Source organism: Sturnira hondurensis, unplaced genomic scaffold (assembly GCF_014824575.4).
Source record: "Sturnira hondurensis isolate 20B ecotype Veracruz unplaced genomic scaffold, ASM1482457v3 Scaffold0003090, whole genome shotgun sequence".
Taxonomy (NCBI): domain Eukaryota; kingdom Metazoa; phylum Chordata; class Mammalia; order Chiroptera; family Phyllostomidae; genus Sturnira; species Sturnira hondurensis.
The window spans coordinates 721,854-745,908 of record NW_028075721.1 but is presented as its reverse complement, the minus strand read 5'-3'; the positions used below and the strand labels follow the sequence as shown (position 1 = coordinate 745,908).

Here is a 24,055-nt window from a genome sequence, read left to right as displayed (position 1 = left end):
TTTTTTAGAGAGAGGAGGAGGGAAGGAGAAAGAGAGAAAGAGAAACATCAGTGTGTGGTTGCCTCTCATGTGTCCCCCGTGGGGACCCTGCCCGCAACCCAGGCATGTGCCCTGACTGGGAACCAAATCAGCGACCCTAGGCCCGTGCTCAATCCACGGAGCTACACCAGCCAGGGCAGGAGCTGAATTTTTTTTTTTTAATTTAAACATTTACATGTGGCTACTGGCTTTTGTGTTGGACAGCAAAGATCAAGCTGTTAAGGCCAAGCTTTGTGTCAGTTCTTTATTTTCAGGAAGTTAAAGAACTTAATACTCACTTAGCCTACATTTATTAAGTTCCTGTTATATGCTGTGTACCAACAACAGGTGATCTCAGCCTTCAAGAGCTTCACAGCCCAGTTGGAGCGAGAAACAAGTAGATCAGTGATGCTACATTAGAGGTGAGCACTGAGAAGAGGCACCTAACCAGGAGGGTTAGAGGAGGTTGCAGGTAGGAGATGGTTCTTAAGCTAGTTCCTCTTGGAATTAGGTGGTAATTAGCAAGATGGAAGGGAGAAAAGAAGATGATTCCTGAAGCATTCTCAGTGCCAAAGCCTGAAGCCAGAAAGAGTCTGTCCAAGGGACTGCCAGTAGTTCCACATGGCTAACACACAGCACATAATAGAAATGGAGGAGCCCTGGCTGGTGTGGCTCAGTGGATTGGGTGAGCGCAGGCCTGAGAACCAAAGTATCGCTGGTTCGATTCCCAGTCAGGGCACATGCCTCGGTTGCAGGCCAGGTCCCCAGTATGGGGTGTGCTAGAGGCAACCACACACTGATGTTTCTCACCCTCTCTTTCTCCCTCCCTTCCCCATCTCTCTAAAATAAATAAAATCTTTAAAAAAAAAGAAATGGAGGAAAATGAGGCTGTGAGACCCTCTGCCATGGTACTGAGAACATGCATGTCTCAACTCAAGAAAACATCCCTGCCAGGTGACAGTTTCCATAGTTGGTAGTAATTAAGAAGTAGGTGAGTTTCCTAGAAAAAGAAGAGTAGAGCAGTTTCCGAAGAGGAAAGCTAGAAAAGTGTGTGGAAAAGCTAAGTAGATTTGGATAAAGAAGCCTTAAGCCAACGTGTAGAGAGAAATGACACCAGGTAGGAATAAGCCTTGCAGTCAGGTTAAAAATTGTCATTCAGACTTCTGCCAAGATGGAGGCATAGGTGGAAACACTGTGCCTTCTCCCACAACCAAGTTTGATTACAACAAAGGTTTGGAGAACTAGGACACACCCAAAGACCAGAAAACGGAATTATACGGAAGTCCGACAGCTATGAACCATTCAACGGGGCCGGTAAGAGAGGCAGAGCCAGCAGCGGAGCTGGGTCAGGCAGGACAGATCCCCCGACCTAGGCGCGCAGGTAGCCCGGAACCAGTCAGAGTGTGGGGCAGACTGACCAAGGTCGCACATTCGCGCACAGTGAGACGGACCACACAGGCCCCAGGGGGCAAAACCAGTGGTGGAGGGCTGATGGCGGTGGCACACTTGTGTGCAGTGAAACGAAACGCGTGGGCCTGGTGACGGTGGTGGCTGCGGCGCCGGGGCTGGGGCCGCGGCCGCAGGCGGCAGACGGGAAGCCATTGTCCCTCTTTGACCCCGCCCCCACATACAACGTCACAACCCAGCGACTTAGTTGCCCTGTTCTAGTGAACACTTTAGGGCTCTGATCCTGCTATGGAACAGGCACGAACAGCCCAAAAGATGGCGCAAGAAGAACTCAAAGTCCCAGAGCCAATAACTCTAAGCGACCGAGAAATTGCCAGCCTCTCAGAAGCACAATTCAAGACACTATTTATCAGGATGCTCACAGAACTGGTAGATTATAGTCACAAATTAGAGGAACATAGTCACAAATTAGAGGAACATATGAAGGCTAAACTAATTGAAATGAAGGGAGATGTCCAGGAAACCAATAGTGATGGAAAGGAAACTGGGACTCAAATCAATGGAATGGACCAGAAGGAAGAACAAAACATCCCACCAGAAAGGAATGAAGAAATGAGAATTCAAAAAAATGAGGAGAGGCTTAGGAACCTCCAGGACATCTTTAAACGTTCCAACATCCGGATTATAGGGGTACCAGAAGGGGGAAAGAAACAGCCACGAGTGGAAAACTTATTTGAACAAATAATAAAGGAGAACTTCCCCAGTCTGGCAAAGGAAATAGACTTCCAGGAAATCCAGGAAGCTCAGAGAGTGCCAAAGAAGTTGGACCCAAGAAGGAACACACCAAGGCACATCATAATTACATTAGCCAAGACTAAAATGAAGGAGAGAATCCTAGAAGCAGCAAGGGATAAGGGGACAGTCACCTACAAAGGAGTACCCATCAGACTGTCAGCGGATTTCTCAAAAGAGACCTTACAGGCAAGAAGGGGCTGGAAAGAAGTATTCCAAGTCATGAAATCCAAAGACCTACAGCCAAGATTGCTTTATCCAGCAAAACTTTCATTTAGAATGGAAGGACAGATAAAGTGCTTCTCAGATAAGGTCAAGTTCAAGGAGTTCATCATCACCAAGCCCTTATTATATGAAATGCTAAAGGGACTTATATAAGAAAAAGAAGATGAAAAATATGAACAGTGAAAGGACAGCAAACACACAGTTATTAACAACCACACCTAAAACAAAAGCAAACCAAGAGGACAGCTAGATCAGGAGTGGAACCATAGAAATGAAGAACACATGGAGGGTTAGAAACAGGGGGGTGGGAGGAGGAGAAGGGGGGAGAAGGCACAGAAAATAGCATAGATGGTAGGTAGAAAATAGATAGGGGGAGGGCGAGAATAGTGGGGGAAATATAGAATCTAAAGAACTTGAGACACGTTATAAACTAGGGGGGAGAATGGTGGGGGAAGGAGTGTGTGGGTGGAGGGGAATGAAGAGGGGAATAGAACAACTGTAATGGTATAATCAATAAAATATACTTTTTAAAAAATTATCATTCAGTGGAAAACAGTTGTGGACCACTCAGATTCAAAGGAATAGCACAGCACAAATGCCCATTTAAGTAAATAAGGGACAGAAGAGACTGGCATTTGGAAAGGAAAAAAAAAAAAAAAGCTGGTGTGTAGATTCTTGACTTGGGGTCTGTGTTTGCTAAAGCTGCCATAACACTATCACTATCTGTGGCTTAAATAATAAATTTCTCATAATTCTTGAGGGTAGAAATCCAAGGTCACAGTATTAGCAACTTTGCTTTCTTTTAAAGCCTCTCTCCTAGGCTCGTAGATGGCCATCTTCTGGTGTCTTCACATGGTCTTTCCCATGTGTGGTTTGTGTTCCAGTTTCTTATAAGGAGACTGATCTGTTGGATTAGGGCCTACCCTAATGACCTTGTTTTAACTTGATTACCTTTAAAGATCCTCTCGCCAAATATAGGTACATTCTGAGGCATTGTGGGTTAGGATTTCAGTCTATAAGTTTAGAGGAGACACAGTTCAGCCCATACAGCAGTCACTGGGAGGGTTTTAGGGGCCTTTCGAGCTCCAAAGTCTGAATGCTGAACTTTGTACAAGGCCCCATTTGCCTGAGGCCTGTCCACAGCATGCACCTGATTCCCAAAGGCACCCTCCGCCCCTCACAATTGGCTGTTCCATTAACTGACTCAGGAGGGAGTCACAGCTATAAAACAAAGGCCTAGAAATACCATATTCATTGATAAACATGATTTGGTGTTCAATAGTATATAAAAAATGAAAGTGAAAGCTGACTATAAGACTGCAAATCTTAGGAAGTACTGGAAATTCTGTTAGAACTGATACTGGGGGAAGGGGACTTTGATTTTCCAACTATATTTGAATTTCATGACAAATTATGTTATTTTCTTGTCAATTAAAAGCACCGGTAATTTTCCATAACTAAGTGGATTCAAGGAGACTAACCTTCTGCTTAGTATGTCCTTGCTAATATTTTCCTAAGAAGAAAGCCACAGAGCTACAAAACTGTCACCAGCTGCTTCTCATTAGTAATGTGGTTAGCAGATGTGGGTTTCCATCGTCATAAAGCATGAGATAGTTAATCCATTTTCGTGGGTTTCAGATGGATAGTGACTTATCTTGGCAGGATGAATTTTAAAGTGTGGTTGCATCAGCTAAAGGATATATGCACCTTTTCCTCATTCACTTCATGTGTGTGCTGGAGAGAAAACTATATTTTAGGATATTTCTCCTGGAAGGCAGAGGAGAACTGCCTGCTGAAAAGGACAGTTGATCTCACTGTCTTCCACCTGGAGAACTTTTCAAAGTTGGAGGTTGGATTGGTTATTTTATAAGCTTATTTTGCCCCTTTGGCCTCTTTAGTAGCAATTGAGCAGCTCTTGCTTTTGTTCCTCTGGCATTGGGCCGCCTTTGTGGTAGTGACCTTCAGGCTTGCTAAGGGCTGCAGTTTTGCCTGGGGCCTTCCTTACGAAATTGTGCAACACTCAAACCTTGGATGGAGCCCCAGATCCTCTAATTTTTTCCTTTGACAGACTCTTGGCAATATGTTCTCCCTTTCAGCCTAAGTGTAGCTTTACACAAGATTTGTTTGTCACCAAAATTAATTTGGCCATTTGCCCTTTAAGCCTAGAATCAAATGGTGTCATGGCAGACCTGTTCCTAGATAAAGTATAGACTCTTGATTTCCAGAGTTTCAACCAGAAGTTTTATTGTTGCTGCTGCAACTGAAGATCAGCAGGTAATAACAACAGCAGTGGGGGCTTTTTCTGGAACTCTTCACAGTGTGGTAGGTACAAGTGCTGCTAAGCGCTTTGCATTTGTTGTCCCATTCAGCCCTTACAGCCCTCACTACCTTTAGAGGTAGAAGGTATCTGGATTTTTCCAAAGAAGAAACTGGAGCCCACGACCCTCAGTTCCTTCACCATTGTTGTAGAGCTAATAAGTTGCCACCTACCATTTGAACCCTGTGCTCTTAATTACCATGCTATATTATACATCCATGAAGGAGAGGGAAAAAACAAGACCATTGGGTTTTGAGAGGGCACAGAATCAGAGCCTGAGTCATAGAGCTGTAGGAAATTATGGAAATGAGCTCTTCCAACCCCCTCATTTTAAAATAGCAACGATCCTTGCCTTGTTCTGAGACATAGTAAGATAACAGCTTGAGTAGAGAAGATTACATATTGATAGGTGACAGGAATAAAAGATTATTAGGAATTATCTCAGTCATTTCCTTTTTTTAGAGGTAGAGAAAAAATAACACGGCTCTTCAAAAGTTATCTAAGTTTGTCTCACAGTCCCTACGAAGCCATGGATACAGATGTGTACTCTTTTTTTTTTTCAGATTTCATTATCAACAGCTATTCTTTTTTCATTATCAGATTTCCACCGACTACTTGAAATTTCCTAGATGGTAATTTTCACTCTGCAAGGAACCAGTAACCTTCAGAGGGATTATTTGAGATGACGACAGCCCAGGAGGCACTGAATGCCAATCAATCACAGCTTAATGAGTTCCTTTTCTGCAAGGAAATATTTTTTGGAATAGTGGAGAATAAAAGGAATCAATGGGTGGTCCCTGCCCTCCTGTATTTTTAAATCTGCTTGGGCAAACCAGCCAAGCACAATACAAAATTGTTCAAAGGAAAAATCCCAATGAATTGTGTAGACAGGGAAAACTTGGATCTTGGTAGGTGAGAATCTTGCAGCCCTTAGCAAGCCTGAAGGTCACTACCACAAAGGCAGCCTGATGCCAGAGGAATGAAGCAAGAGCTGCTCAAGTGCTGCTAAAGAGGCCAAAGGGCAAAATAAGCTTATAAGATAACCAATCCCACATCTAACTTGGTAGGTAGGTAGGTAGGTAGTGGTTGAAAGGGGCAGGAGATGTTTGTTTGGAAGGATGAACTCAAGCAGGAATTCGCAAAGAATCATTGGGAAATACTGATAGGATGAATTTGGCTAATCTGAAAGTGATGTGATTGTTGAAAATTAATTTAGGTTCTGATGGAAGATGTAAAAATAACTTGATAGTGTGGGGTTTTTAAATGGATATATTTAAAAAGCCCCAAGTAATCCAAATACCAATCTTCATTACTGTCTGTCCTCCTAGGGTTAAATATTTCATTATATAACTTACCACCTTATGTAAGTGTCCTCATTTGCTATTTAGTTGGAAGATCTATAACTTCCTTCAACTCTGTGGACCAAAAGATCTTGATACTTTGGGAGAGAATTTCCAGCACTTCCCTTTTGTTAATAAAGGACAGTGTCCTCAAGTGCCCAACCTCTGGGTGATTACGTTTGTAAAAGTGTTCAAAATAGTACTCGTACTCTCAGGAATCAGCTGCAAAGTGCTCTCTAATAAGCAGAAATCTCACATAAATTAGGCCTCTGGGGGCTCATGCCTCACCTGGAGCAAAGCCAGAAACGTCTGGGACTGCAGGTGCACTTAGGCACATCAGGACCTGCTGGAACAGCGAGCTGGCCTCATTGCAGTTGATTTAGGAGAGGGCTGGAGGGTTGAGCTTCTGCTGACATTTGCAGCTTGGAAAATCCAGCTCCATTAATTGCAAAGCGGATTCTGCTGGAATGATTTTTTTTGGTAGGATACTTTTCTCAGTTTGAATTCTTCCTTTGGGTTCTGGGTACTTTCCAGTCTCTATTTTTATTGTTTTAACTCCTGGTATGGGAGACTCTGTCAAAGTTTTGCCAACACATGAATGTGCATTCATAGTGTGGTGCATGGACATGGCTTGCAAGCTTCAACACGACATACTTCATGAGCAAGCAGCAGCTATACAACCCCATTACAGGAATTGGTGCACACTCCCCCTTGCTGCCCCCCTCCTCCCCCGTGAAAACATGCAGATTTTGCTTTTGCTGCTGAGAGTTAAAGGGCACCTTGACCTCATGTTTTTGCGGGGATGTTTCTCAGCAGTGTGATTTCTGGACCCTCAGTTTTGAGGTCTGAGGTATGTAGTTTGTTTTGTTTTGCTTAAGTACTGGTCCAGGAGGCTGGGTTTCTCTGCTTACTGTGTACTTTGGGCCAGATTCATTGGTTTTCTGAATCTCACTTTCCTCAGCTCTTCCATTCTATGAAGCTGACAGCAGCAGGTGGATTGCATCACCCATGCCTTCAGATAAAAGCTGCTGTAGGCTCTGCAGGGTATGTAGGATTTCTGGAGCCGCCCAACTACAATTGTACCAACTAAAGGCCATGGCCTCGAGGATAAGAAAGTCAGGTCTGCAGATCCAAGTTCAAACTCTTTGATATTTGATTATATGAGGCTTTTCACACTCATGTTTCTGCTGCCACTGATCCTGTGCTCCATTCACATTGGAATTTTGGCATCTTCCTAAGTAACCATCCTGCACATCTCTTCAAGGCCTACCAGTGTTACAGGCAAGTAAACAGATGATTACAAAGCAAGGTGACAAATGCTTGGAATCCTGTCTCTGGACCTTTGCCTATGCAGTTGCGTCTGCTCCACTTACCTTCCATTGTTACCTCTGTGAAGCTGACCTCAGACCCAACTGAATGTTTCTCCTACTCTGTTCTCAGGGTGTTTTCTCTCACTTAACCACACAATATCACACCAAGTTGGTTGGGTCTGTTTTCCTCCCCTACTAGACCACTAGCTCTCAGCTGTGGTAGGTTTTATTCATCTCCGGGCCTCAAAAGGAGCACACCAGCGGAACCCTCAGTAAATACGGAATGAACCAATCAATGCAAGAATTAACGTGCAGCGCCCAGTTTTGCAGGCTTGCAAAGTACTTCTCCGAGCTGACTGCTTTCTGTGCTCGGGCAGCTCGGGTTAATTGCACAGTAGAGGTCAGGAGTTGGGGGCGGAGCTGGGGGGGGTCTGTCGGAGGCTAAAGGAAGGAAGACGGGGCCCAATAAGGCCCACGCTGCCCAACGTCCGGTGAGCTGCAAGGGACTAGACTGCCGGCAACGACTTAACCTCCCGGAAGCGGCTCGTATCCCCGCCCCTCCGGGAGGCGGGCGTGGCTCATGAATAATGATCACAGGGGGCGGGACCGGGCCCACCCCCTCCGGCGGGAAGGGGGAAGCGCTGAGGCTGCCTGACTGGAATGAGGGTAGCTGCGGCGACTGCGGCGGCGGGAGCGGGACAGGCCATGGCGGTGTGGACGCGGGCCACCAAAGCGGGGCTGGTGGAGCTGCTCCTGAGGGAGCGCTGGGTCCGGGTGGTCGCCGAACTGAGCGGGGAGAGCCTGAGCTTGACCGGTGACGCTGCGGCGGCTGAGCCCGAGCCCACTCTGGGGCCGGCGGCGACAGCCTTCAACGGCCTCCCGAACGGTGGCGGCGCCGGTGACTCGCTGCCCGGGAGCCCGAGCCGCGGCCTGGGCCCCCCGAGCCCACCCGTGCCGCCAAGGGGTCCGGCGGGCGAAGCTGGCGCGTCGCCGCCGGTGCGCCGAGTGCGGGTGGTGAAGCAGGAGGCGGGCGGCCTGGGCATCAGCATCAAGGGCGGCCGCGAGAACCGGATGCCGATTCTCATCTCCAAGATCTTCCCGGGGCTGGCGGCCGATCAGAGCCGGGCACTACGGCTGGGCGACGCCATCCTGTCGGTGAACGGCACCGACCTGCGCCAGGCCACCCACGACCAGGCCGTGCAGGCGCTGAAGCGCGCGGGCAAGGAGGTGCTGTTGGAAGGTGAGCGGGACGGGCGGGCGGGCCGACGCTCACTTTGTTCCTGCCACCCTGCCCCCTTTGCGGAGCGAACCCCTTCCCTCCCCCTCCGAATTTTCGTCGCCCCTCTGCTGGTGGCCCAGCTCTCCCCAGGACCTGTGGGCTGAGGCTTTGAGTATGGAAAAACTGATGCTCCTTGCAGGAAAAGTTGGGCAGTCGCGGGCTTGCAGTCCCTGGAAGTCTGGTTGAGATTTAGTAAAATGCAGCCGCGCTTGAAGCCCCGCCCATACACGCTAAGCTGACACTAAGAATTTAGAGGGCTCGAGTTCTCGAGGTCTCGGTTTGCCTCCTGGGGAGTGCCGGGTTAGCGCTTTCTTCGCGCACCTCTGGCTCTCGGGGCGGATGGGTCTGTTTAAAAAAATACATATATCCGCACGGATGCCAGCGGTACGCTTGGACAAACCACCAAAACGCCAGTTTATTTATGAGAATTTAACCCATCATTGGCTCTCGACAATAACCAAAGGATATCATAGAACTTCCTTGAAGCCAGAAAGCTGAAACAGCAAGTTTGTGTGGTTAATGAGCCCTATTTAACAGTGGAGGCTCACGTGTTCGAACATTTACAGCCAACTAGAGTTTTGCCCCTTTTGCAAGAGACCGGTGCCAGCTTCCTTCCATTCACAGGCGTGCTGCTGCATGGCTTTAAGCTTTTAGAAGTCTGAAATGTTACATCGCAAGATACATTTGAATAGCCAGAGTTTTTAAGTATGTATGTGGTCTGGATCTTTCTTGGTGAATTTATGGGACCAAGGCAAAACTACGTCTCGTCTCTTTGAAGGACTCTTTGCATTTTGGAGGTGATAGAGTATTGTAAATGTGATCTGGAAAGCCAATTAGATCAAAAGTTGTTGAGCGATTGGCTTTTTTCATTGGTGATTCAGTCATTCAGGAAGCATTTATTGCTGGCTGTATAGAAGAGAATATAAGAGATGATGTGTCTCTTGTCTCTACTTGAGGAAGCGATAGGAAAATGCAAAACTTACAAGTTAATTGACTATCTAGTGCAAACTATATATAAATGCCAAGGGAATGCCAAGTTAGGAAGTACAGTAGTTAGTGAAAATGAGGATTAGTCATGGAGAACTTTTTCAAGGGGCTCAATCTTGAGCCACATCTCTAAGGATGTGATGGACTTGGACAGAAATGACTCAGGAGGGTATTCCTGGCCCAGAAGGAACAGGGGGAAGGGGTGGGGAGTGGGAGTAGGAAGGGTCCAGTTCTCAAAGTGAGAAACCAGAACTACTGCTTGGCAAAGTGATATTCCCTTTTTTCAGTATTGCTGGTAAATATTTTGAAAAATATTAGTTTGCAAGTACATGGTTTAATGTGCTTGGATTGTGAAATTCCAGTGTTCCACCTTTATAATATCCTGTTTATAAGTCTTATATATATCCCACTCATAGGTGGGGCTAGATAATGCTTAGAAATTAGTGTTAATAAAGCAACAAATGAGCAAACAGGAAAAGCAAACAAAAGCTCATAGACACAGACAACAGTGTGGTGGTTACCAGAGGGAAGAGGAGGTGGGGGGGGTAATAAAGAGTAAAGGGGGTGAAATATATGATCACAGAAGAAGACTTGACTTTGGATGGCAGGCACACAATGCAGTATACGAATGATGTGTTATAGAATTGTACACGTGAAACCTATATACTTTTATTAACCAGTGTCACCCCAATAAATAAAAGAGAAATTAGTGATAATAAAAGGAGTAAAATTACATATTATGGCTTGGGTGATGTGCATATAAAAAATGGTTACTTTGACCATGTACCTTGAAAGTGGCCTAAGCATTTGGTTATAAATTCTTAGAGCCCCGATATTGAATGTAACATTTATGTAGCACTCAGTGGTGATGGGCAGACATTTCAAGTCCTTACACCGTCCTTTTTTAAAACTCAGTTTTAGTTTAAATATAATTTGAATCTGGTATTCATACCAACCAAATGAAAATCATTTAGTAAATGTTTTCATTAGTTTAAAATTGGCCACATGTGCTTTTAGAAGGTTTACAAATGGTGGCTTAATAACATTTACTGAGTACCTTTTTACCTAACAGACACAGGTTCAACTTTACTTTCCCATTTTGTAAAAGACAAGCAGTTTTTGTCCTAATATGGGGTGGGACATATTTAAAATTACACTTTAAAGCTGAGGGATATAAAAATAAAATTACTTAGGATAAGCAAAAATCACTGAAAGTCGTGATTTAATTGATCTAGTCAGACTATTTAAAATTGAGAGCTGGTGTCCCATCCAGGTAGGCTACTTTTAGAAGATAGATTTTATTGAATATGTTTAGCTTTTAAAGTTTTGGAACTGTATTGACCTTTCATTAGATGTCTCAAAACTTGAAAAACTGCCTTAACATAGCACAGTGATGCTCTTTTGTGGAGTGGGCAGGGAATTTCAGGCATGCCCTTGCCACCCCCCAGCAAAGAAGGAAGGCTGCAGTCTCTGGTTGCCTGTGGTTAGGGAGCTGAGCTAAAGGGTTCCTGTTTATCTCTTGGATTTGTAGGGATTATTCATTCACACACCCAACATTTATTCAGCCCTGCCAAGCGCCAGAGGCATTTAAATACACCTAATTTGTGCCCCCTGGGAAGTTTGAAGTTGAGATACAAAATAAGTACAGCAAAGGGCTAAAAGCAAAGGGCTGTAATAATAGAACTCTATGAGGACACGGCACAAAGGAAGGAGAGATCTACAGAAGATCATAGTGGACATCAGAGGTTGCGGATGCCCAGGAAAAGGTTGATGGAGAAGCTAAAGCTTGAATTGAGCCTTCTCCCAAAGAGAAAGCTGTACTAGTAAAGACACAGTAAGAGACATTAAGAAGGTATTCTGCACAGTGAGGGTAGAGCACAAATGACGACTTTGTGGTCAGACAGACATGGGTTTGTTTCTGGCTAGTGGTGTAACCCCTAGGCAAGTTATTTAACCTTCCTAAACCTTAGTTCCTCATCTGCAAAACCAGGATGGTAATAATGACTCCCTCAAAGGTGGTTGTTCGCTTGACAGTTTATGTGCTGGGTACTTTTTAGGGACTGGCATACAGCAGTAAACAAAAACAACAATAAAAAACAAAGTCTGAATGAGAAAGGTAGGGTAGGTGTGTCTTGAGTTAACAAAGATATTCTCAGAATAGCCAAGATAACAGTTGTTAAAAATCCAAAAGCTTCATTTTACTTGAAAAGAAGTATATAATAAGATTAAGAATTAGTTTAGGTGAACAAGTTAAGAATGGGTTTGCATTTCTTGGATGCAAACGCCTTTTTTTCTAATCTTGTTTTCCTGTTTTTCCTATAATATGTGGTCTAGGCTAACTTCTTTATCCTTGAATTTTGCGTTTAGTTTCCCATACCTCTTCCTTCACATTTACTACTCAGAACCTTAAAACCTGCAATTAACTGTGTGCTCGTAGTTTTGGCTAGTGACTCTTAGCAAATATGTGAAGAGATGTGCAGATTGTAAGCATAAATGGTGACTACTTACTTATCAGATATTGTACATTGAATTTACTGTATCCTGTGTGCTGGAAATAGGGTTATCCAGTAAGCTTCTAGAACTTATATTTTTAGGGCTATAAAATTAGTTAAACAAACATGAATTACACTATACATCAAAAAGTGTTTCAGAGAAGGTTAGGGAAGACAGTGTAAAGTGTCCAGTTTAAGGTTTGATATTTGAGAAAAGGTCAGCATTTTTAAAGCAATTCTCATGGCAGTATTGTTGAAAAGATCATCTTTTATTGCCTAACTATGGTTCTTAAAGTATTACTGTCTAATCTACTGAAAAGAAAATGGGTAAATGTATAGAGGAAGTGGATTGACACGAAATTTAACTTCAGAATTGAAAATAATTTTAGTATATAGAATGGTTTGAGATTTTGAGTGTCATATAACATGGCTTGTTGTGTGTTTTGGTGCACACGTGACAAATAGTGCTGATAATTATGCTGCTAAATTAAAGAAGCTTGTTTAGATTCCTGCACTGCCACTTTCTTCATTTTATGTTGGACAAATTGAGAGTCTTCTGGGGAAAACACTTTACATTTTCATTGAGGCTTTGTATGTATATTCATTAATCTGTCTCTTAAAGAACAACTAAATTGCCAGGACGTTTGTGTTTTTGTGTTGTTTTTTGTTTTTGTTGTTTAATTAGCCTTTTTATGTTTCATTTAATGATTAGACATGTTTTTATGAGAAGCTATGTCTTTGTAATCAGATTCTTTTTTATAGACTCCCCCTCATGTTGATATATGCCCTTTAAATTATTATCAAAATATGAGAAGCTTACTGATTCTGATATAGAGTGGTTATGAAAATTCTAAGGACATTTAAGAAACCATAACCAGGCATAAATTTAGATCTCTGTGTTGTGTAGTCCTTTTGGGATAAAAACGGTTATTTTACTTGTGATCACATGTGTGTCTTTGAACACAAGAGGTGAGGTACAGCCTGTGGCTGTAAAACAGTGGTCATTCAGGGGTCCCTTCCCCTTGGCTAGGTGAGCACGCTATCCTCACTGAACAACAAGTAATGTTGCTTGCTTACATTTCCCACTAACTATAATGCCTTGCATTTTTATCAGGGTTTAAAAATTATTGGTGCATTTTTATCTGTATTTTCTCATCTGACCTTTACACAGTCCTTTGATGCGGTGGGCTCTTTTATCTTTGTTTTATAGATGATTGCACTGAAGTTCATTAAAGTTAAGTGAGTTACCAAGATCTCAGGATTTCTCTTGATTTTTAAAAATATTTTATTTATTTATCTTTACAGAGGAAGAGAAGGAGAGAAATATCAATGTATGGTTGCCTCTCATGAGTCCCCTGCTGGGAACTGGCCTGCAACCCAGGCATGTGCCCTGACTGGGAATCGAACCGCAATCATGTGGTTCACAGGCCCGTACTCAATCCACTGAGCTACACCAACCAGCGCTCTTGATTTTTAAAGGAAAAAATATAATGTTTCCTTTGGACGAGGGGAAAAATCTTACCTGGAATTTCAAAAGTTGTAAAGTCTCATCTTCTAGATGAGAAATTAATGACCAGAGAGGTCAGTGTCATGTTCAAGGTCATCTAATTAGTGGTGGAACTTGGACTAAAACCCAGTGCAGTGCTTTCTCCCTGTACTGTGCTATCTACAACCAGTCAGATCCTTTAGCATCTCTTACACATCATCATGTTGCAATGTGTTGTTAAGAAATCAATGTGCAGAAGAAGTTGAAGGTGGTCCCTGGCATCTGAAGACTTAGACTAAAATTGGGGAGAGAAATATACTACATAGAGAGTAACTGCTAAATGTGTGGTACTCACTCTTGTTTAAAAGTTCCCTGAAGGGACTGATGATCAGTTGGGAGACAGAAGAGGTGAGTATGACTTCATGGGGAAAGGATAATTTGATCGGAGTTGTGAAGGACAGATTGCTTCTCTATGTGGAAGTCCGTCCAAGTGGAGGGGGTAACCTGAGCAAAAACCAAAATGAGCATGACGTATGATAGGAAGTGAGGAGAACTGGAATGGACTTGGGGAAAGAAAAGAAAGCTGGGTAGATAAATTGGAGCCAGATTATGCAAGGCCTTGAAAGCCAGCCAGAGGAATTTGGACCTTTTTCATTCTGTCAGTCAACATTTATTAAGTACCTATTGCAAACAAGGTATCATGGTAAATGCTATAAATTCAAAATTGGGAGTAATTCCTGCCCTTTCGGCTAGTAAGGAAACACAACAGGTTTGTGATAAGTGCTTTGAAAGAGATAAGAACATGGTGCCCAGGCAGCAGAGGTAGAAAGAAGCTCAAAGGAGACAGCATGTCAAAGATAAGAAAGTGATGAGTATCTGGTGTGTTGAGGGAAGTGCAGCATGGTGTGGTATGGGAAGTGTGTACATGGAGACCAGGCAGAGGTGTGCAGTGCTAAGCAGTGGTCTCTGACTGCAGTTTATACAGGGTAGGGCAAAAGTAGGTTTACAGTTTTGAGTATATGCAAAACACAGCTTATTCTTGTATTATTATTAATGTATTATTTTCCATACAAACAACTGTAAATCTACTTTTGCTCCACCCTGTATTTACTTTTCAACCTGATAAAAGATCTTGAGCTTTATTAATATTTAATGTATGGATGACTGGCTCTCTCAGTCTTTTTAAAAAAATATTTGTTTATTTTTAGAGAGAGGGCAAGGGAAGGAGAAAGTGGGAGAGAAACATCAATGTGTGGTTACCTCTCATGTGTCTCTTACTAGGGACCTGGCCTGCAACCTAGGCATGTGCCCTGACTGGGAATCGAATTGTAGACCCTTTACTTCACAGGCCCGTGCTCAATCCACTGAGCTACACCAGCCAGGGCTCTCTCAGTCTTATGAGATGGTGCCACAATACATTCAACATACAAGGTGATGTCTTAGGGGAAGAGTAGAAACCTCACAAAGCAGAGGAACTAAGTGGTAACTATACTAATTTGCCTGCTGTTATCACATTGCAACTCACTGCAGTTTACTTAAATCTGATTGGAGTAGATTTACTTTATATTATCTGCTTTTAACTCAGTCTTCACACAACAAACAATAACAAAAGTGGCTTAGAGATTTGCACAAAGAAGTCATGGATTGAAGATAATTCTAACAAAACAAATAATAACAAGAAGATAGAACTGACATTTCTCCTAGTAGGAGCTCTTTCTCACATTTCAAGGTAATCATATCTATCAAGAGGTCAGACTGGCCCTGGCTGGTTAGTTCAGTTGGTTAGAGAATCGTTTCAGTGCTCCAAGGTTGTGGGTTTGATGCCTGGTCAGAGCACATAAAAGAATCAACCAATGAATGCATAAACAAGTAGAACAACAAATCGATGTTGTTCTTGTTTCCGCCCCTCTTTCCTCTCTCTCTCTCTCTCTCTAAAAATCAATAAGTAAAAAAAAAAATCTAAGGTAAACAAGTCAGCCTAAAAAATGAAATTGCCAAGTAGACTATGTGAAATGTGGATTAGCACATTATTATTAATAAAGAAAAAATGAACTTCACCCTGAGAATATTGTACTTTGAGTCATATAGTAGCTAGTGATAGTACGACTTCATCAGGGATATATTTGTGTGTTTATTTTATATTTATCTTATTTTTTGATTTCTATATTTTATGTTTTGTAATATACATTATATGCATTAATGAATATTCATAGATTTAGGGTATAGGCTCATATTTTTACTGATAGGTATGAACTGTTAAAAGTTTTAGGCCAGGGAAGCCACTCAAACTTTAAAGTGCTTTAAATGAAAGTCCTTTAAATGAGGGACTGATGTCTTAGAAAGTTCAGAGTGGCAGAGGGAATGTGGAAAGCTCAAGACATGAGGTAAAGCAAAAGCAGTTAGAAGACTAGAAGGACAGTATGAAACCAAAAAACATTAAAGATGGAAGCAACAGGTCTAAGTGATCAGTCTGGGGGCAGAGGAAGAGAGAAGAGTGGAGGGTGACTCCTATGTACCTGGCTCGGGAAACTGGAGAGCTGGGAAACCAGAATGAGTGGGGGAAGAACTAGTTTTTTGAGTAGAGATAAGAAATGTTTGATTTGGGACATGTTAAATGTCCTTGAGTTACCTGTGTGCAAAAGGCAAGTAGCTGGTTTAAAGTATAGGTCTATAGTCAAGAAAAATATCAAAACTGACCTGAAGGTTTGAGATGTCAGGACAGAGGTGGTAATTGAGGCTGTGCATGGATGTAACCAAGAGAGTGCAAATTAAAAAGAGAAATCGAACCAAGATGGAACCGCAGAACCTCTCACTTAAAGTTAGAGTGGAGGAAGAAGAAACTGGAAAGAGATGGTCCAGGAGGTAGAGAGCGAGTCTGGAGAAAATGGTGTAGTGGAGGTTAGGGAATCAGGAGTTTCAAAGATGGGGGTGATAAGCATCTTCAGATGCTACACAGAAGCCAAGAAAGTCAAGGTAAAAGAAGCAAAGATGATAACTAGAGTTCAATGAAATGTCTAAGGAAGGTTTTATTTCTCTGGTGGTTTGTTTTTTATTTTGTTTTGTTTTAAATGGGAAAAAATCGAGACACACTTGTACAGCAAGGAGAGGAGGCCAACAGAGAAAGGGAGAGGTTGGAGAGATAGAAAGGGTGGGGAACTGATGCAATCCATTTTTAAGCCAGGAAGTGACATGATGGGAACAGAATTTTGGGTTGGCAGCAGCGGATGCATCAAATGAAATGCAAGGAGGGAAGACCAAAGGTAGGAACACTACAGCTGTTGTAGTAAAATGCAATCAAACCAGACGTGATAACCTTGAAAGGGGTAGTGGCGGTGGCACTGGAGAGAAAGATTCAACTCAAGAGAGAAAGATTCAATTCAAGCAACATTTTAAAGCAGGCGATTCTTGCCAGGGGACAGCAGAATCTACCAGGGACCTTTCCCCACCAGACCGCCTCCTCTAACTACCCGTGCACCCAAAGATTTGAAACTTGGAGAGAGTCTCTGGCAGTGAACCTCTGTTACGGGCACAGGCTTAGATCCATCAGAGACATGGGGCTGGAAAATTGAGAGCCACTGTTTTAAGGAAAGAAATGACAGGATGTGGGGGCAGGCTGGGTATGGTGATTTAGCCATGGGATTTCTGTCTCGGGACAGTAGAAGATTAGTTGTTACCAGTGCAGGGGAAATGGTGTAATCTGGAGGGTGTTGAGTTTATACCATTCAGCTTTGTTATAAAGCACTTAAGCAATGTAACTCTGTGGCTGTGGGGAGTGAGAGGAAAAATGTTAGTCTATAAACATTACATAGAGTCACAAAGCATGAGGACATATTCTTCCTTAAAGGGTTTTTTTGTTTCTTTCCCCCTAGTTTAGGGAAATGAGCTTTTGGCTTTCTCTGGAGAAATTATGATGTGTTCATGTGAGTGTAAAATTTTATGTCTAGAGAAATACAGTTGATTTAGTTACTTTGTGCTGTTCTAAGGAAAAATACACTGATTCCTTTATCAAATTTGTGTTTAAGTTCAGTTTAAACATAAAACTCATGAAATAATTCCTTTATCAAATTTGTGTTTAAGTTCAGTTTAAACACAAAACTCATGAAATAAATGAACAAGGTGCCAGTGATTATGGTGTCAATCGTTTGCCTTTGGGGAAGGGTAAAATAGTTACAAAACTCAAATTTGGTTTCATTTCTGTAACCCAGCTCCCAAGACGTTGCTAGAATGCCTTGACATGTAAGTAGATAAGGATATGTGAAGTGCAGATTTCTTAAAAAATTCCTTTGGCTTTTCTGCAGCATTTTTTCTTTGTACTGTCTTCTGATCTGCTTGTTTTTGAATTTACCGATTATTTAAAGTGCATTATGGAAAATAAACTTAATGGGAGAGATAATAAAGTTGAGTCTTATATCTTTCCATTTAATTATCTGTGTAAAATATTACGCCTCACACTTGGAAAATGGGAAGCATTGATTTTTCATTGAAAGAGACTCAGAAAAATTACAGATAAATTGAGTTTAAGCAAAATGAGTTGATTGACTAACAACAAAAAATTATAGTACACATTCTTTATTCAAGGCTCTTTCGGTTTCAAAGCACAGAAAACTATTCCAACTAGTTAAAATAAAGGGATGATGTATCATAAGGATTCAGACAGGTCTCAGAAATGTCAGGAACCAGGGCAGTGCTTGGACCACCACTCATTCCTCTCGTATCTCAGCTCAGGACTTCTGTTTCTCTCTGAGAATATCTTTTACAACAGCTTTGTTCTACTTCTTTTATGGTTTGTTTGTTTGTTTTACATTTAACTTTATGTAGAATTTATTTTGGCACATGGTGTGTAGTAGACATGTAACTTTATTCATTTTCTCAAATAGTTAGCTGATTGTCTCAGCATTACTTGTCAAATAATCCTCTTGCATGCACTGTCTGTTAGATGGATGAGGCTGCCTGGAATGCCATGTGAGGAGATTCCAAAGCCGGATCTGGGCTCAGTAGGAAAGCGTGCTAGTTAATCAGCGATGTCTGCGCTGAGTGTGCCGTGGGGAGGCACAGAACACATGCTACCTATCTGCCACGGTCAGAATGACCTGTCCTTCCCTGATTGATTTGAAATGTACCTTTTTTTATACACTTAATTTTTTACATTTTGTAAAATGTAAAAAATCAGATTTTGTGATCTGATTCTGGATATTCTATTGTGTTCTATTTGAGTGTTTTTGTAACATACCACACTGTATGTTGTTCCTTTTACATTTAATATGTGATGGCTCAGGTGGGTTATACCAGTCAAGAAAGATTTGAAAAATAGCAATAAATAATTGCACAGTGGTGCCCTGGCTGGTGTAGCTCAGTGGATTGAGCGCGGGCCTGCGAACTACACGATCACGGTTCGATTCCCAGTCAGGGCACATGCCTGGGTTGCAGGCCAGTTCCCAGTTCCTGGCAGGGGACCCATGAGAGGCAACCATACATTGATATTTCTCTCTTTCTCTCTCTCCTTCCCTTCCCCTCTAAGATAAATAAATAAAATCTTTAAAAAAAATAATTGCACAGTGGTATAATTATTTATTTCTTCATATAAGATTTGGAATGATTTCATCATTCTTTAAAAAAATTTTAGGGATTTATATTAAAATTGTTCTAAATTCATAAATTAATATAAAGACAATTAATGTCTTTATAATATCTTTCCTAGTTGTTCTGCCAGAAATCTGGACCTCACTCAACTGTGTTGCAATCATGTGGCAAGGGGTGTGGGATGTTCAGATGGGCCAGGCTTAGATCAGGAACTCACTGTGGAGCCAGGGAATAAGGCAACCTCTCCTGGTTCCACATGCACTGAAAGTGGGGGTTTCTCAAAGGATAATCAAAGTAATGTTACCAGGATAAGGAGACATGGATACTAGGCAGACATAAACAACAGATGTCCCTACGATGTTCTATAATCAGATTAAATGAGAAACTTCCATGTTAATCGATTTAGAAACTTTATAGACAACAGCAAAGGGAAAGCAAGAAGAGTACAGGTTAACTAGCTGGAGCATTTCAAAAACTCTTGACACTCCAAAGTGAATAATAAATTATTCCCAGGATTTATTTTAGCACATTTTGAACATCACTTTCATGCGAATTTCAAGCAACTTTGCAAGTATGCACTATGATTATCACTTTATAACTAAGACAACAAAAATATATAGAGCTCAGGGATAGACCTTGAAGTTAGATTGAGACCTTGAAGTTAGATTGAGGAAATTATTGTCTATCAAAATAGACATCCACAATTTTTTTAGTGAGAATTATTTTGGACCTAAGCAGAAGTGGAATATATTGCCTCATGTAACTCCTAAGAGTGGGGGTGGATCTAGGTTTAGGTCCGAAGGGATCCAAAGGCTCAAATTATCTTGGCTGCAACACCTCCTGCTGTGGAGAGTCTAATTCTATGTAGTCAGCTTAGATGGTGCCGGCAGTTCTGGGAATATACTGCCCTAACTTAGTAACCCTGTTAAAAGAAAAAAAAAAGTCCGGGACCCACATATCAGTTTCTGGGAGGGACTCCTGAGTAGCACTGCTTTGTCTACCCCTTCAACCTCGTGTTATTTCCAAGATTTTGGACACTATGAGCTGGGTCTGTGGCGCTTGTCCATCACTGGTATGTTGAAATCGGCAGGCTTACCACACTATGAAATGTGGAATGGGGTAGTGGCTAGGCAGACTTATATCCATTACAACAATGCAGATGTTGAAGCTGTAGAGCTTGAAATATTTTGATAGCTAAATTACAAATTTAAAAAATTCGGACAATATAAACAAATAGTATTATTGGGTACCCTGCTAAGCTATTTACATGTATTAGCACAATTATCACCCATGTAGCAGGTAGCATCATACCTATTTTAAATATGAAGAAATTGAGGTCTGGAGAGATTCAGTAACTCACCCAAGGTGACAGCACTTGGATGGTGAAGGCAAGGTGTTACTCAGATTTGTCAGACTCCACAGTTCTTGGTGTTTACCATTATAGCAAATTGCTTCTCTGGTGGATCAGTTTAGGTTAAGAAACTAGCAAGTCTAAAGACCAACAGGATTTATTGTTATGATTGGCTTAATGTACAGGAAATTGTGCCCTGGTTTCTTTGTTGTCACTACTGTCTGGAGATTATCGTTAATGTCTCCCGGTCTTTTTGTTTCTGATTTTTTCATGCTGGGCACAAATAGATAGCTGTGCATAATTAATCAACTCATATTGAGTACCCACACTCAGCTGGGCACTCTGTGTATTTATTTTTAAGTACCCAGAATGAGTTTATAAATGTTAATGAACTGCATAAATTAATCCAAATTATTTCATGTATTACAAGTGCTAGACAAATGCTGAAAGATCTTGGAATGAAGACTCATCTGATGTTAGTATGTTTTGGGTCAAGTGAAAGAAAGGCAGGACAAGAAATGGAAATGGGGGAGGTATTCTATGTGAGGGGAATGGCATGTCCAAAGGGCAGAGATGGGAATAAGCAAGTGATGTTCAAACTCCAGCTAATACAGGGCAGTTTTTTAAAAAATATTTTATTTATTTATTTTTAGAGAGAGGGGATGGGAAGGAGAAAGAGTGGGGGAGAAACATCAATGTGTGGTTGCCTCTCATGTGTCTCCCTACTGGGGACCTGGCCTACAACCCAGGCATGTGCCCTGACTGGGAATCAAACTGGCGACCCTTTGCTCAATCCACTGAGCTACACCAGCCAGGGCATAATACAGAGTAGTTTTGACAGAGCAATTGATTTTCAAGACCTTGGTGTACTGACTTTAATAATTTTAATGTTTTATTAGTAAAAATGATACAAGTGACTTCTTAGATAATCTTTTAACAATTTTGTTCATTATCTGCTGCTTTGTAATGCCAAATCAAATTTTCTTTTATAATTATTCTAGCCAAACATTTTTTTGTTAGCTCTTCCATTTTTAATTTATTACTATGTTATTTTACTTTTGGAAAACATCAATTTTAGTAAGTAAGGAACAATCTCCAAACTCTTTTATAAAAAAGTATATATCCAAATGAAACACAGTCTGTTTCATTGAATACTAAGTGTCTTGAATTTGCCTCCTTATTCTGCTGTAATTGTTGGCCACAAAAGATATTCAAATTACTAGTTATTTTCATTTTGATATGGGCAGTGTACATTTTTTTAATCGCTAGTAATTGATACTATATTTTAGAGTATTAAGAATAAGTTCTCTGTATTAATATCTTCAAAGGTAATGAAACATTCTGGAATAAAACTGCATTTATTTTTACAATGAACATAAAGTAAAAGTAATTGAAAAAATTAAGCTAGCTCTGGGAAAATAAAAATTCTGCAGAAAAACAACAACAAAAAAGGCTAAAGTGAATTTCTGAAAATCACTATTCACTGTAGAATTTTTTTAAAAGATTTTATTTTTAGATAGAGGGGAAAGGAGGGAGAAAGAGAGGGAGAAAAACATCAATGTGTAGTTGCATCTTATGCACCTCCAACTGGGGACTTGGCCTGCAACCCAGGCGTGTGCCCTGACTGGGAATCAAACCAGTGATCCTTTGGTTTGCAAGCCAGCACTCAATCCACTGAACCAAGCCAGCCAGGGCACTATAGATGTTTTAATAATATTGATCTTTATCTTACAGTAACATAGAGTTGATTTTTATACTTGTTAATTTCATTTTAGGATACAGAATAATGACAGTACTCACAAGATTAGTATTAATCACTTATACTGGAAAATAAAGAAATGACCTAATTTTAAATGCTGCCACGCTGGTTTTTAGCAGCCAGGTCTGGTAGGTAGTATCAAACAGCTGTATTGGTATGTATATTTCACATACAAATTTTGACAACAGCATGCTTTCCTTGCATGATTTTTCTCTGCTTCTCTCTAAAAAGATTGTAGTCGAGAGATAGAAAATCTAGTTCCCTCTTATTCCTCAGTCACCTACAGGTTTACTCCCACTGTTCTCTTTATTTCTCATATTCCCTCCTACTTCCTCTGTGCTTGGGTCTCAAAAGGAGTCTAGGCTCATTAAGGCATGTCTAACCCTCAGAATGCAGTTACGGAAACTACCTGAGTCTTCTGGTACCAAAAATGATTTGGTTCCAAACTGAAGCATGAGAGAACAAGATACTTTGGAAAAAATACAGCAAAGAGTATCTGACAGCCTTTAGCTCTTAATGTGACCTTAGAAAAAATTTCAGCAGTACAAGCCTTGGTGCCTTTTAGTTCTCATATTTTACAATTCTAAATATGAGGTAATCAGAGAAGAATTGTAGTTCATATAAATTGACTGTGTACAAATACATGGATTGTCGGAGAATTAGAATGCAAATTATTTTTAATACTAAAAATATTTTAAATATAATTGAATCAATCAATGATCATTCCCATGGAACCTCAGGATTCGTAATACCTTATTGTGCACTTCACTGTTGTGACAGAGATGCACAGACATGCTGGATAAGATTGTAGTGTTACAGATTTGCAGATAAATCAGCTTTTGCCCTCTGCCTTTCATTATACCTAGTAACTCATAACTATAACTAAAAACCAACACAGGAAGCTTTTTAAATGATCTTTTTCTCCAAATGGAAAAGAATCACTTAGAGAAGAGAGAAATATTGACCAGTCTAGATTGCAATTAATTTTGTCCCCAATTATTGTGTAACTTGAGGTTTCTTCATTGTCCTTTAGTGAATGAGGGCAAGACTCTCTTAATGAATATTGCAAAGAAAGGTCAAAGTCTGAGACTCAGATGCCAAGTAATCCCTTCTTTCTCCTTTGCAGTATGAAAAAGCAGGAGAAATGCGGAAATTATTTGCATAAATATTATATTTATTTGTGTTGGCTACTGTTAAGCAATTTACTTGGTGATTTAGGAATTTAGATACTAGAATATTTTGATAAGGTGGGGAATCAATTTATTTTGTAAAGAAATTAATATATATCTCATTTAGCCTTAGCACATTAGTATGAAATTATTTTTATGGTAGCATTCTGCTCTTCTATACTGTGTTCTTGCACCTAGAAAAGTGCCAGTCACATCACTGGTATTATGCATGTTTGTTAAATGAAAGAAGAATGGAGTTATGGAGCATTGAATCTTAAATATAAAAAGGGCATTTAAAGCATAGGTGACTTAAAAAAAAGTTCTTGCAATACAATTTATTTTTCTAGGCCCATAGAATTGAAATATAAGAAAAGCAACAAATTTGTGATACATTAGGTTCAGGATGATTATTGCTAGGGCAGAAAGATGAATGGAGTCAGAGAGAGGTTCAGAGGGTTTTTTTGTTAGGAAACAAAACTGAACAAGTATGACAGTATTAAGAATGATAAAGTTGGGTACATGAATGTTCGTTATATTGTACAC

At 41.0% G+C, this 24,055-nt stretch overlaps 1 protein-coding gene across 1 annotated transcript in view; it reads left to right on the top strand.

The window, feature by feature from the left end:
* Positions 1–8,002: 8,002 nt before the first annotated feature.
* Positions 8,003–24,055, top strand: part of SNTB2 (syntrophin beta 2) — an 85,697-nt gene continuing 69,644 nt past the window's right edge. The window contains exon 1 of the mRNA XM_037041400.1: positions 8,003–8,649. Coding sequence (XP_036897295.1) covers positions 8,070–8,649 — 580 coding nt within the window. The 5' untranslated portion in view covers positions 8,003–8,069. The remainder of the gene's footprint in view (positions 8,650–24,055) is intronic.